This window comes from Pan troglodytes, chromosome 1, assembly GCF_028858775.2.
Source record: "Pan troglodytes isolate AG18354 chromosome 1, NHGRI_mPanTro3-v2.0_pri, whole genome shotgun sequence".
Lineage (NCBI taxonomy): Eukaryota > Metazoa > Chordata > Mammalia > Primates > Hominidae > Pan > Pan troglodytes.
The window spans coordinates 76,428,349-76,443,964 of NC_072398.2; the positions used below are offsets into that span (position 1 = coordinate 76,428,349).

General features: G+C 41.0%; 1 protein-coding gene across 1 annotated transcript; it reads right to left on the reverse strand.

The window, feature by feature from the left end:
- Positions 1 to 4,282: 4,282 nt before the first annotated feature.
- On the reverse strand, positions 4,283 to 12,179 carry FASLG (Fas ligand). The gene is made up of 4 exons (XM_524967.7): positions 11,613 to 12,179; positions 11,021 to 11,066; positions 6,769 to 6,825; positions 4,283 to 5,537 (listed from the first exon to the last, which is right to left on the reverse strand). The coding sequence occupies exons 1-4, from the start codon at positions 11,955 to 11,957 to the stop codon at positions 5,143 to 5,145; spliced, it is 843 nt and encodes a 280-aa protein (XP_524967.2). The 5' UTR covers positions 11,958 to 12,179; the 3' UTR covers positions 4,283 to 5,142.
- Positions 12,180 to 15,616: the final 3,437 nt, after the last annotated feature.

The following is a 15,616-nucleotide window of genomic DNA, read 5'->3' on the forward strand; positions in this document are numbered from 1 at the left end:
GAAAAATGTAACTCATTCAACATGTGGCCTTCATACTTCCTTAGATAAGGACCAGGGAAAGTCTAGGGCTTAACCCGCTGAGGAAATTTATACCATGGCTTTGGGGGAGGCAGGCAGCTTCTCTCACCAATTCTTCTCTTTCTATGAGCAACTGTTTCACGTAAGTCACACTCACAATGATGCCCCCACAATAGAGCTCTTTTCCTGTTAAGCTGTGGTAAGTCAAAACCTACTTCAGAGACGACAAAGTCACCACTTTGGGGGACTGAGAAAAGAGGTGAGTTTCATGTGTTTTTGGTTGCTTGAAAAGAAAAAAAAAAAGAAAACCTCAAACTACTGAACTAGAAGCACCCTTTACGTATGTATGTGTTTGTCTGGAGTGTTCTACTTTGGATTTAGCATTTCATAGAGGAACAATGCCAATCCAATTTTCAATAAACATATTTAAAAGTTTTTAATTTTTTACATTTCTTATGTTCCAACTGAGGTTAAAAAAAAAAATCAAAGTTCCAAACGGACAGTCAATGTCTCTTCTCTGGAATCAGTGAAGCATAGCGAGCTACAATCCTACCTTCAGAAAGTCCCAGAGGCGTCCTAGTACAGCTCAGACTTAGGAAGATGAAAGTGCCAGTAGTATCACTACCAGCCGATGGCATCATGTCAGCTCAGGATGTCCAGCCCCTTTCCCACTTCCTCTGTGCTGTGGTACCATTATCTAGAAGGGTCCATTAGCAAAAGAATCATGGTCTAGCAAACTTCCTATGACCCTTTGGAACTGGCATACTTGATGGTTGAAGCCAAAAGAGGAAAGACGGGATGAGGAGGATTTCACCCTGAGGGCTAGAATACAGACCAGCAGCCAGCCAAAGGAAAGGCAAATGTACCTATCAGACTTTCTCCAGGAAGCACAAGCTCAGGAACCTGACCCTCCAGAGCAGATGAATAAATACAAAAGTTTTAGGGAGAGCAGATGACACATTCCAAAGTGAAACTTTGGTTTTGTTCATTAATTTATTAGACAAGTATTTGAATATACCCTAAATGACAGTTTTACCTCTGGTGACCCAGCAGTTTTCCTTGTCTCTGCCCTAACTCCTGGTAATGCCAAGGACCAAATATATCCTTGTTGTTTTCCAATGCCATGAATTAGAATGTATTAATTTTTTTCAATCTGTAACCTCAAAATACCACTGGATAATTTACTCAATGCTGGATAACCACTCACACACATTCAAGATGTGGCACTAATATAGATTCAGAGTACTCCTAAAAACATATGCACATATATAAGCCAAGAGACACCTGCCTTATAACTGAGGTCAACAAATATATATTGAGTTTCTAATGTGTGTCAAGCACTAGGTGAGTTTATGTGGATGGAGTGGTAAACAAGGTTGAAAAAAACCCAAAAAACCTTGCTTTTGGAAATTTTATTCCAGTGGAAAAAACAAATATTTTTAAAGTGGTCAAAATATATATAATCACAAGTTTTGGTAAGTACTAAGAAAGAAAAAAATAACCATAAAATAATGACAAAAGGAGGGGACTCTATTTAGGATACCTGAGGAGATGACACTTGAATGTCACATGAGAAACCTGAACCAGAGAAATTCTGGTGATGGAAATGGAGCCCATGTGCATGGAGACAGCCTGTCCAGATGTTTGTCTCTCCTGGGAAATGAGAAACGCAGTCAGAGCTGGGGATAGTGAAGGGTAAAACAAAAAGTTTTCACCGTGTTTTGTCTGGAAGATGCAGGTGGTTTGGTTTGGGTTGTCCATTAATGAAAGGGGATCTGCCCAGAGATTGCATAGTTCATAAGTGGAAGAATGAAGGTTTTAATCTAAGTTTTTAGTCCAAAGTCTATGTCCTTTCCACTATGCCACTGCTCTGCCCCCAGGCAAAAACAAGTAACCATGACATCTGTAGAAATTTGGATGAGTGTAACACTGGTCATAATATTGGTAATGGAAACTCTGGGAGGTGGAGAGCAAAGACAATGTATAGAGAGAAGGAAGGCCTGGAAAGATTTGCTTCATAGTTCTTCCCACCCCAATAAATTATTCTTTTTTTTTAGACAGAGTCTCACTCTGTTGCCCCAGGCTGGAGTGCAGTGGCCCCTGATCTCAGCTCACCACAAGCTCCGCCTCCTGGGTTCACGCCATTCTCCTGCCTCAGCCTCCCAAGCAGCTGGGACTACAGGCGCCCACCACCATGCCTAGCTAATTTTTTGTATTTTTTTTTAGTAGAGACGGGGTCTCACCATGTTAGCCAGGATGGTCTCAATCTCCCGACCTCGTGATCCACCGGCCTTGGCCTCCCAAAGTGCTGGGATTACAGGCATGAGCCACTGTGCCCAGCAATAAATTATTCTTAAAGATATGTGCATATATACATATAAAGATATGTACATACTTGAACAAATGTACATAGTGTTGGAAAAGATATATACATACTTGAACAAAGGTACATACTGTTGGAAATGATTTCATATACAGGGATAATTTGAGGATTTAGAGGAGAGAAGAAAATGTTAAAAAGGGACAAGGAAGGGAAGAGGAAAGGTGAGTCTAGCAGACAAGTGAAAATTGTCCTATTTCTCCACTGAGACCAGATGGAAGGAAGAGATCATGCAGATGCAGGTGGAATTGTGTTTTTGTGTAGAAGAGAGTTGGAGGAAGGCATGTGGTTGGTTTGCAAGAGGAAAAAATATAATGTTATTGACTCTATAAGTAAAGAAAAATGCTTAAGATTGAACTGAAGAAAAGTGCTAGACAACGTTGAATGACCATTGAGTTCATCAGTGTAAGGTAGAGGTTCTCAACCAGAGGCAACTTTGGCCCCCTCCCCACCATGGGGACATTTGGCAATGTCTGGAGATATTTTTTGGTTGTCACAAGTTTGGGGGGTAGGATGCTCCTGGCATCTAGTTGGTAGAGAGAAAGGGTGCTGCTAAACATCCTACAGTGTACAGGACAACCTTATAGCAAGCAATTTTTCAGCTCAGAATGTCACAGATCCATGGTTGAGAAACTCCAAAGTAAAATGATTTCATATTTATATATATATCATCTCTGCAAGACAATGTTAGGAAACAGTGATCCTCTCTGCGGGCAAAAATTGAGCCACTAGACAGGGTGGAACGAGGACTTATTTTCATCATATATCCTTATGTATCTTTTAAAATTTGTACCATGTACATGTACTACCTATTCAAATCAATCAAAAAATAAAACTAAGTCAGTGACAGATCAATCATCGATTGATTTAAATTCATGTTAGATAAAAATAAACTAAAACTAGGCAGCCTGTTTGGATAATTTTTGTCCAGCAACATCCAGCTTCTGGGATGACAGCTTAAAGAAAATAGGATTTTTGCAAGGGGAATACATTGGAGGAAGAGAGTATTTTGGAGTTGAGAGTCTTTCCAAGGTGCTGGTTGTCATGACAGATGATGACATTTATGCTGGACATAGAGAGAAGTGAAGACGTGGAAGGAGCTGATGTGTATATAAGAAAATAATAAAGTTTATTAATTAGAAGTCTCAATATTTTCAAAAATATTTTAGAAAAGAAAATGTTGGACCAATTCCACTGGAATAATAGAAGATGATGTTGTGAAAATAAGACACCTAAAATCAAATTCCAAAGGAGTTACTGTAATTTTTAATGATAACAAAGTCTAGGGAGAGCCCATGATAGTGAGTGGTTGAAGAAAATAGGAAAAGGCCGTTGTGAATGACAAGCATGAGAATACAAGAAACCAGGTGCTTAGATGGATCCCACAGATCAGTGGCCTCTGGAGAATGAAGTGGCTCTAATAGAGTGGCTTAGTAGTGGCAGACACTATTTTTTGATGTTCTATGTGTCTGATACTTTCAGCTCTTTTTTTGTTCAAGGAAGGTCAAGTGACCTAACCAGTGCTTACATAGGCAGTACGTGGAAGAACAAAGATTCAAATCTAAGTTTTTTAGACCAAAATATGTGCCCTTTCCACTGTGCCATGGTTCTGCCTTCAGGAAAATATAATTTCTCATCAAATCTATGGAAAGTTGGCTAAGCTTAACATTGGTCATAATATTGGTAATGGAAACTCTGGGAGGTGAAGAGGAAAGAGAATATATAGAGAGAAGGAAGGCCTGGCAAAGGCAGAAAGATTTGATTCATAGTTCTTCTCACTCCAGTAAATTATTCTTAAAAGTGGTCTGATATCATAATGAATGAAGAAATCAAGGAGGAAAGAAATAATAAGCAAAAAATTCAAATATTAGTAAATTCTAAAAATTATTTGTATCCTAACATATACTTTTTATTACATGTTTTCATTTCACAAAAATGCACATCTACATAAATATTTATTATATTATAGGAAAACATCATTAGTAGCTGACAATCAATGATTTTAAAGCACTATTAGAGTTGATTGTCAGGAAGCATTCAAAATCTTGACCAAATGCAACCCATATTTTCCTAATATGTACTTCACAATATCTACATTCTCTCTTTAGTCATACACACACACACACACACACACACACACGCACCCCTACAATTGCACTGGAAATACACATGCTGTGTTAGGAATGAAATGAGTCCCCAAAACATCTCTCTTGCTTATCTGTTAGTTTCACCGATGGCTCAGGATATGCATTTAGAAGTGAAGATGCTGCCAGTTGGGCATTGGCCTCTTTCAGCCTCTTTAGCTTATTATGCAAGCCTCTAGTCTTCCTTTTCCATCCCTTAAACCCTCAGGTCACAACCATGTATCTGAAAGACAGTCCCCCTTGAGGTAGCAAGGCCCACCCTGAGAGGTGAGTTAAAAGGTGTCCTTTTCAATCTGCCTAAATACTCTCAGGCACTAAGATGAGTGTAGAACACCTGGTAGCTGCTTTTTCATGCTTCTGCCTCTTCACATGGCAGCCCAGAGTTCTATGTTCTTCCGTCATATTCCTCCATTTGTCTGGCTCATAAACATTAGGTGAGTTGAGGAGCTACAGACATTTTGAACCCTGTGGTCTCAAGGTCCACTTGGTTCATGTCTTCTTACTTGACCTCAAATGCATGTAAGAAGACCCTCACTGAATACAACATTCTCGGTGCCTGTAACAAAGAATCATAATGGAAAGAATCCCAAAGTGCTTCTCTTAGAGCTTATATAAGCCGAAAAACGTCTGAGATTCCTCAAAATTGACCAGAGAGAGCTCAGATACGTTGACATATAAATGATCAGCACTGGTAAGATTGAACACTGCCCCCAGGTAGCTGCTGCGGGCCCACATCTGCCCAGTAGTGCAGTAGCTCATCATCTTCCCCTCCATCATCACCAGATCCTGGGGATACTTAGAGTTCCTCATGTAGACCTTGTGGCTCAGGGGCAGGTTGTTGCAAGATTGACCCCGGAAGTATACTTTGGAATATACAAAGTACAGCCCAGTTTCATTGATCACAAGGCCACCCTTCTTATACTTCACTCCAGAAAGCAGGACAATTCCATAGGTGTCTTCCCATTCCAGAGGCATGGACCTTGAGTTGGGCTTGCCTGAAATAAATCCAAAAGGAGCTTTCAGCAAGGAATAGTCATGCATCCAACAAACTAAGTTTCTAAGGCAAAACTGTGGGCCCTTCCTTCAACAAATGTTTCACCCAGAATGACAGCTGGTATAGAACTGGCTGAGGGGTCAGAACTTGATCCATCACAGAATTTCCTCAACAACATTGTCCTATTTTGTCATCCACACAATTGGAACAATAGTATATACCCGTAATCCATTGCAGTAAGAAATTATTGAGAAAATATTTGCTCTCTGGAACAAAGATTTTACTATCTTCAGAACTAGCACCAAAACTGCTAGGCTTTGAAGTCCTTTCCTGAAGGAAAAAGCCAAATCCAAGGAACTCTAAAGTTCTAAAGTTGGGAAGGATCTTAGGGACCATCTGGTCCATCTTCTCACCTGCAGTAAGAATTATTCAGCCCCTCAATTTGGGGTACAGTTCCCTTTTCTTTGTATCCCCACAACATCATGAACATAACCTAAATCTCTGAAGTACTGAAATTATCATAAGTGCCTGTCTTTCCCTATTAGATGTCAAGCTCCCTGGGGGCAAGAGCCATGTTCTACTCATCTTCACATCCCCAAATTGGCACACAGCAGGTATTTAGTAAGTGTCTGCTGATGTGACTGGATCATTCTACAATTTCTGCCTAAATAATTCCAGGGACAATAGCCTACCAGTTTCTGTGATATTTATTCCATTATTTATGTAGTTTATAATGGGAGTGCCCATACCATATCATTTCACTCCACTTTACAGGCACATATTGAAAGTCTACAAGTGCCAGGATTGAGTCTCCCTTCTCGCTCCTATTTATACTCTTGGACAAAGCAGAGTGAAGTTCTTCCAGAAAACCAAGAAAGCACTGACTAAAATAAGTCCTCATTCCTCACCTTCTCAGCTCTCACCTCTTGGATCTGTGCCCCCAATCCCCCAAGGGATTTTGGAATGACTGAAAAGAATGAGCTTCTTATGGGCAGGGGTCATGTCATAATCAGCTCCAGGTCTCCAATTTAGAAGAGGGCCTTGCCCAGAGAATAGGGGATCAAAGTGTGTTCATAAGACTGACTCGACAAGAAAAGTGTTAGTATTATTGGGTTCAAATACTGTCTCCAAGAAGTAACAACTCTCTAGAGCCTGGTAATGGAAACCAGGCAGCCATTTTGCCTTTTGCCAAAAGCTTTCCCAAACCCCACCTGTACCTTCCAGATACAGACCTGTTAAATGGGCCACTTTCCTCAGCTCCTTTTTTTCAGGGGGTGGACTGGGGTGGCCTGTATCATAGACAGAGGAAAAATATATGTTAAAATGAAATAGCAACTATTATTTTGTTGGGAATTTAAATCCAATCATTTAAAAAAGAAGATTTTAAAACCGTAAACGGCAACAGTCTAACATATACTAATCATGTAAGTCTGAACTGCAGGATTCATAGTAGTCTATATTTCAGAAACAAAGAGGCAAAAAAAAAAAAAACCAAATTAAGATTGACATATGTATAAATTATAATGTTACAATAAAACTTAATTAATATAAACATTTATTCATAAAGAGCTGTCATGTCAGTTATTGCATTTAGAACTCACCACAACCCTTTGAGGTAGGTATTATTGTCCTACCTTATCGATTGCAAAATGAGCTTAGAAGTTGGGTGACTAATCCAAGAAGACCCAGCTAGTCAGCATCACAGATGGGACCACACCCTGCTCTCCTGACGCCAATTCCAGGGCTCTGTCCACTCTGATTCTCTTGTTCCAAAGACTTACAGGACAGAGGCTGAAGAAGACTACTGATCTGTCTGCGTGTCACCAGATCTTCCCCCAGTGACATTTTACAATCTGCCCCAAATTAATTATCTTAAGACCTCTGACAATCACCTCATATCACTGAGTCCTCAAACACCTTTAATTGCTCCTCCCCGAAGATGCCGTCATATATAAGTCTCCCCATCACACAATCCCAGCCCATCTGTCCAGCCTTATCTCCTTACTCCCACTGAGCACTGCCACACAACGGGAGTTCTGTGGCCTACACATACCCCTACTTTCCTTCCTCTGTGCCTTTGTTCATGCCATGTCTTCTGCCCTTAATGTTCTTTCACGCAGATTTCTGTGTCAAATTCCTAAACATCCCATAAGGACTACCTAGTACCACTTTCTTTGGGAAACCCTCTCAAGCCTTTTTTGATCAAATATGATCTGCCCCTCTTTTGAAATCTAGGATCCCTCTGTCTTCCCCTCTCTTGTCATTTCTGACTCCTCTTGTCTCTGGGGTAACTACATAAATTATCTTATTCCCCTCAAATAACGACAAGTTCCTTACGATACGCTGAGTTCACCAGAGAAGCCCAGTTTCTAACACAGGGCATGTTACTAGCAAATGTTGGACAAATTAAATGGAAAGATAGACAATAGTTCTCAAAACAGACACTATTTCTCTGACTTCAACTGTTTCAGACAAGATAGACAGCTGCCACTTAGCTAATGAATTCAGCTAACTGAGACTTCAATAAATATTCACAGGAGATGCTTGTCTATGTCAGGTTCGTGATTAGCCTGTAAAACTCACATATGGTATGAGAATGGCCCAATCCACAGAGAACATTAGCTGAGCAATCATGACCTCTCTAGTCATCCAAGACAACCCACCATGTAGGAGGTGTTAGCGAACAGGAAAGGCAAAACTGAGTCTCCCCTGCATTCCTACACCGCAAACCACCCGAGCAACTAATCTGGCACTCAGCCACGCACCGGCAGGAAACGGAACAGAGAACCACATGTTGCATGTCTTTATATCCCTCACAGAGCCTAGTACAACGTTATTCTTACAGAACATGCTCACTAAGAATATCTGCTGTACCTATACTGGAATAAATAAATTGCAAGGATATCCTAGACACTGGTTATGAGTGCTTCCTGCCCCAGGGTTTTTGCATGTGCCGTTCCCAGCGCTGAAATGCCCGCCCCCAGCCCCACCCTACTCCACAGCACATGCACACAGCCGTTCACTCATCGGGCTTCTGACCCCCAAGGTGTTAGCGTAAACAACACCTCCTTAGAGAAGATTCTCAGGTTGTACTTAGTACAACTTTGGAATTGCATGGTCTGTTTGCTTGCTTTTGTTTAGCTTCTTCCCCATGCTAAAAGCTCCATAAGGACAGGCCCCCTGGGCTGGCTCATCCTCAGTCAGCATCCAACACCCAACATCTAGCCTCACACATGTGAACGAATAAAAGATTTAATTAGTTAACCGGAAAAAATGGAAAATGTAAAAAGGAGCAAATTAGAAAGTATAAATAATCTATAATAGTATCTCCCAGAGAAAATCACTGTTAGTATGTCAGTGTGTAAAACTTTCCAGTTCCTCAGAATATAAAAATGTGCATACATGGTTACATAGTCAGTATGAAACTAAACATACCCTTTTGTAACTTGTCTTTTTATCTAACAATACAGAGTGCACAATCCCCAAAGCATTAAATGTCCTTCTGATACATCTCTTTTAGTTGCTGCTTATTATGTGCTTGTCTGAATACACCATAATGTATATAACTAATCTCGTATGAGGCATTGAAGTTTCTTCTGAATTATTTATTATAAATAGGCTCATAAGGAAGTAATGAACATCCTTATATATAAATCTTCGGGCACATCTCTGATTATTTTCTTAAGATAAATTCTTAGTGATAGGATTACAACGTAAACTACTAGTTACAAGCTTTTGCTATGTATTTCTAAAGCGCTCTTCAGAAAAAGTTATAGCAATTTACATGTATACTGGCTGAAACTAATGTTTGCACAGGCACTTTTCTCTAAAATCTTTGTCAGTCTGGGTTTTTTTTTAATCTTTACTAATTTGATGAAAATTGGTATTCCCTATTTTTAATTTGCATCTCTTTTCTTATTAGTAAAGTTACTGATTTGATTTCCATGTGATGATTTACCAATTTCTGGTTTATTTGGGTTGATCTAGAGAAGATAATTGCTTACTGGGGTAGCTGGATCGGACTCACCTGATCATTTGACTTTTAATCACTAAATTGACTCCAGAGAGTGGGTGAAAGATGAATAATTAGATACCTATCAGACCAGGCACATTCCACAGATTTTCAAAATGATCTTATTTCAGATGTCCTCCAGAGGCTTTACTTTTCTATCAAATATTTCCACTCTGCTTGTGTACATATGGACTTTCTAACATTTAAGGATTAGGACACAGAAGCAGGGGCCAGAGCATCCCAACAGTGGCTCCTACAAGAACTTTACAGTCTAGGATAGTAGACAGGCGACTGGGTCGTGTGCAGTAGCCACATCCGGAGAAACTGGAACTTGCTTCACTTAATAGATGGCCAGTGCTGCCTTCTTCTTTATTCTGAGTTTCTAAGGATGAGAGCTACCTATAGTCTTTGCAGAGGTATCCTGCTTTTCATCTATTTCTTATTCTGTGCTCACTACAGAGAGACAGGAGTTTCCCTACTTCATGAGGCACCAGTCCAGTACTGGAAAGCCCTGTAGGTGACAAGGCATCAAGAGCCTGTGTTCCTTCTAGCCCCAATGGCATACCAGTGGTCTTGGGCATATTCACCTAATCCATCTGGTATTTTGTTTCTCTTCCAAAAAATGAAATGGCTGGACTAGATATATTCTAAGCTTCCTTCCACCTCTAAAAATTCAATGAATCTCATTGTAAATCTAAATCTAAAATTTCAATGAATCTTAGACTAGTGAAGCACACTGTAAAATCTATCTGTACAGAGCTTGCACAACTATGCCCTGAAATTTCATGAGATCAGTGTTCAACCTATTATCTTCTTGCCCTAGCTCCCATACAAAGGATTTTCCTTTATGATCAAGGGTACCTCATGACTGCCTCTGTGGGTGAAGCTGAACATCCTTTGAATGATGGCTGAAGTCTTCCCTTAAGCTTCTCAGTGACTTCAAGAAAAACCATTCTAATGTGGGGAATTGATTATCCATGTTTTAAAAGCTTACATCCTATAAAACATATTGTAAATAAAGCTTCAATGTAATCTCTTTAGGGCATTTAAAAGAGGAAAGGACGTTTCTCAGAAACATCTGTCTCTGCCTTCACTTCGCCTTCTCTTCCCAGGAGTTACAGCCACTGGCGTGTGTGCCAGGACCAGGATGTCTGTGGAAGGGGACAGGCCTGGAGCCACTTCTCAGGGGGCAAAGGTCCAGGGTTGTATATGTGTGTCTCTTTCCAAAGTCAAGTGAAAGTGATTTTGAATTGTGTGCAGTGCTCAGCTATATTGATTGTGAGCAACTCAATTCACTTCACATTTTTAAAGCAGCTCAAGGAATCATAGACCAGAGATTCTGAATTAGCCAGAATTCCTCTTATAGTGTACAGAAACCAAAGTGTGGGACAGAATTTAAGGCATTCCATTAACATAGTTCTGTGCTGAGGATCATCTTTGGGAACTCAATGTACATGCGAAAAAAGACTCACCTATTTGCTTCTCCAAAGATGATGCTGTGTGCATCTGGCTGGTAGACTAGTAAAACAGAAAGAGAAAAGATGTATAATAAAAATAAAATTCTTTAAGCAAAAGAGGCAGAATCGTCAAATAAACCAAGCCCTGGAAAGAGAATCCAAATACCTCAGAAGTTCTGCTAACTTGGGCTTTGGCCAAGCAATTTTGCCTCACTGTCCCTCAGTTTTGTGATTTGGAATCGTACCAATTTTCAAGATTTAGTTTGGTCATCTGAACAAATTTACTTCCAAGCAAAACTTAAAAGTTTTGTTTGTTTGTTTTTCACTCCTTAAATCAATAGGTATGAGGCAGTAAGTGGTTCAACAGACTGAGTTGACAACTGAGGAAAGACAAACTGTTGGGCTCTGATTCTTTACAAAGTAAAAAATATTCCCTTCACCCCTATGAGCCTCCATTTCTCTGTCTATAGAATAGAATAACTAGAACAACCCATTTCGAAGAAAAAAAAAAAAAAGGATTGAAAAGCACTTTGCAAGCCAGGCAGTGGGCCCTCCATCCCCTTATGCCTGGTGCCTCCAGGGCACAGCAGTCTGCCGGCAGGCTTACCTCTCGGAGTTCTGCCAGCTCCTTCTGTAGGTGGAAGAGCTGAAACATCCCCAGGCCCAATCCTACCAAGGCAACCAGAACCATGAAAAACATCACAAGGAGACACAGGCCTGTGCTGTGGTTCCCTCTCTTCTTCAGGGGTGGCAGCGGTAGTGGAGGCAGTGGTGGCGGCGGTGGAGGTGGTAGTGGTGGCGGTGGCGGTGGTGGTGGTGGCCTCCTTTGACCAGGCCTTCTGGGCACAGAGGTTGGACAGGGAAGAACTGTGCCTGGAGGGGCCCAGGGAGAGCTGGCACTGCTGTCCACCCAGTAGATCTGGGGATATGGGTAATTGAAGGGCTGCTGCATGGCAGCTGGTGAGTCAGGCCAGCCCCAGCAAACGGTTTTACTTCTTCTCAGTCCTGTAGAGGCTGAGGTGTCAAGGACGGGACCCTGTTGCTGACTGCTCAAGAGGAGGCAAGCTGGATCTCTCTTATAGAGTTTCCATAGCTAAGGGAAACACCTCTGTCTTTCTCTTTCTCTATCTCTCTCTCTCTGATTCTGCTTCTCAAAGAAACACCCACTCACTTTGCAGCTGAAGCTGAGAAGCCTCAAGAAGCTCAGAGCAAACCCCTGGAAGTTTCCGCCCACAATTTTCTGATAACAGCCTTCAAGGCCTCAGTTGCTGTCGCTGTGCTACCCAAACAGGTTGGTAGGCTATGCTCACCTTCCTGGGATCCTGCAGAGCAGGTCAGCATGGGGGTATAGCCCTGTTGGTGTGAACTGCTCCCAGCTACAGGAGAATGGTCAGTGGGGCTATAATTTTATGAATTATAATTGCATGCTTTTTTATACATTATAATTGTATAATTTTAAGAATTCTACCATATATACAAACAAAAAACTATTTAAAAATCCCAAAATAACTCTAACAAAAATTGTTCAGAACCGTATTTTTTAAACTATAAAAATTTTACTGAAAATGGCTCTGAGGGGAGAGACCATGGAGTCATGGCCAGAGAAGTCACTCCCACATTTTAGTTTTTGCAGGAGGAAAACATCTGTTGCCATCATCTCTTCCCCACACACAACTACCGTTTACCCTGACCTGCCGATCACCATAATTTACAGGTTAAAAACCTGCTACACCCACTTTAGAAATTAGATCAGAGGCTGCAAACCAGTGGAACTCACAGAGCTGCTTTTTATTTCACAATGTTTTCATTTTCGTTGTTTGCCCAGTTTATTTATTTACTTATTTATTTAAATAGAGACAGAGTCTCACTCTGTCACCCAGGCTGGAGTGCAGTGGTGCTATCGTAGTTAACTGCAGCCTCAAACTCCTGGGCTCAAGCAATCCTCTTGCCTTGGCCTCCTGAGTAGCTGGGATTATAGGCATAAGTCACTACACCTGACTAATTTATTCTTTTTTTTTTTTTTGTACAGATGGGGACTTGCTATGTTGCCCAGGCTTGTCTCAAACTCCTAGCTTCAAGACATCCTCCTGCCTCAGTTTCCCAAAGTGCTGGAATTACAGGCATGAGCCACTGCACTGAGCCCAATTGACCACTTTTAATATCAACATTAAAAATATTTTAAAATATATATATTAAATACACATTAAAATACATATTTCTATTCTGTTTTGAAATATCAGAATATCAGACAACCTCGAGGCCATCTCTGCAAACCCAATCAGTGGGAAGTATGTAGCAGCTGCCCCTGAGAATGAGAGACAGGAGTTCTGGGTCACCCAGCCTCCACCACTGGCCTGTGTCTCACACACCACCTCACTATCTGAAAGGCCTGCCTGGTCCCTGCCAACATTTCTGTGTGCTGCCCCTGTTATGGTTGCCAGATGAAATACATGGTGCCCAGTTAAATTTGAATTTCAGATAAATAATACATTATTTTTAGGACAAGTAGGTCTTAAACATGTCCAAACATGGAATATACTAAACAATTATTCATCATATATCTGACATTCAAATTTAACTCTGTGTCCTATTTCTTTGTTTTGCTTTTTTTTTGTTGTTGTTGTTGTTGTTGTTGTTGTTGTTTAAAGCTGGCCTCTCTACTTGGGCTCATCTCACCATTTCCTCTGGCCTCACATACCATTTATATGCCAATAACTTCCAAGTAGTTAGCTTCAGTCCTAATCATTCTCCAATAGAAGCCAAATAAATCCCCCATAAATCAAAATTTTTCATTTTTTTCATGTTTATTACTTTTCAAATTTCGTTAGTTTTTATATCATGCTTTGGGATTTCCATTACTATCATTCAGGCCCACTCACCTGTACCACACCAACCCCAAGGGTACTATTTCCCTGATACATTCTGCCCATCCCACCCCATCCCCAACCCTGTACAACCCCTTTCTCCTGAGGCCACTCTTTCTGGTGGCAACTTCATCTCCTTTCTTTTCCTCTCCCCCAACGTTTAACTGGTCACCCAGGACTGTCGCTTTTACCTGAGACCTGTTCCTTACCCTCCCCTCAGTGTACTGCCCCCCTGCCCCATCCTCGCTACTCCCATTTTTCTTACTGCTGTTGCCTGGGGTCAGACTTTATCTCTCACTTGAAATACTGCAATAATGCCCTAACAGGTGCCCTGCCACCGACCTTTCCCAAACCCAAATCACCCAGTAAAATGCTATAAGAAAAATGCTTTTTAAAAAACAAACCTAATGATCTCACTTCCCTGCCTTCTGTTGGAAGGTTTGATTCAGGAGCAAGGCAAGCTTCTTACCATTACCCAAGGCTCTTTAGCGTCAGCTCCTACTGCCTCCTTACCAGGCACTCCTGCTCACATCCCACTCTCCACTCTTAAACAGTGCAAGGGATGAGACTAGCAAGACAGTGCACGAGTTAACGAGCTTTTGAACTCACATGTGACTTTATTCATCGTTATGAATTCAACTAACTTTAAATTTCATAATCAGAAATTGCAATTTTAAGAATTCTATTATATAGACAACAAAAAAACTATTTGAAAATCCCAAAATAACTGTAAGAAAAATTGTCCAGAACCATATATATGTATTTTTTATTTTTTTGAGATTGAGTCTTACTCTGTCACCAGGCTGGCATGCAATGGCGTGATCTCAGCTCACTGCAACATCTGCCTCCTGGGTTCAAGTGATTCTCCTGCCTTAGCCTCCCGAGTAGCTGGGACTACAGGCACATGCCACCACACACAGCTAATTTTTGTATTTTTAGTAGAGATGGGGTTTCACCATGTTGGCCAGGATGGTCTCGATCTCTTGACCTCGTGATCTGCCTGCCTCAGCCTCCCAAAGTGCTGGGATTACAGGCGTGAGCCACCGTGCATGGCCCATATCTTTTAAATTATAAAAATTCTACTGAAAATGTCAAAGATTCAAATAAGTGGGAAAAATACACCATATCCTGGATGGGGAGGTGGTGTTGCATGATGGTTGGGAGTGGGTGGTTCTGGAGTTAAACTATGTGACTTCCAATCCCAGCTCTTCTGCTCATTAGCTGTGTGAACTGGACAGGTCACCTTCCCTCCTCGGTGCCACAGTTTTCTCATCTATAAAAATAAGCATGATCATAATAGTACTTGCTTTATGGGGGTTGGGAGGATTAAATGAGTCAAAGCATTTGATACACTTAGAATAGTCCCTAGCTCCAAGGTAGGCACTCAAAAGATGTTGTAAATTTAGTGAATCTTTCCCCAAATAATTCATCTGTAGACTTAATATAATCGACCTTCTTCCATTAAGGACAAACAAAGTGGAGAGAGGGAGAGAGGTTGCAGGGGAAAGTGCAAAGTCGACGTTTGACATCCAGTATCTCTCTGAGATCCTACCCTGAACTGATGAACCTCTCCATTTCAGACTAGTACCTCTAGATTTTTCTATCTCAAACTCCCACAGGAACTTCCAGCACTGTCCAATAAGAATTATGCTGTATTTTTACATCTCCTTCTTCCCTGCTGCTTCTGTTGATTCATTCTGCAACAGAAGAAATTAGAAGACCATACCTGCCCCCAACTCTCCTGCTA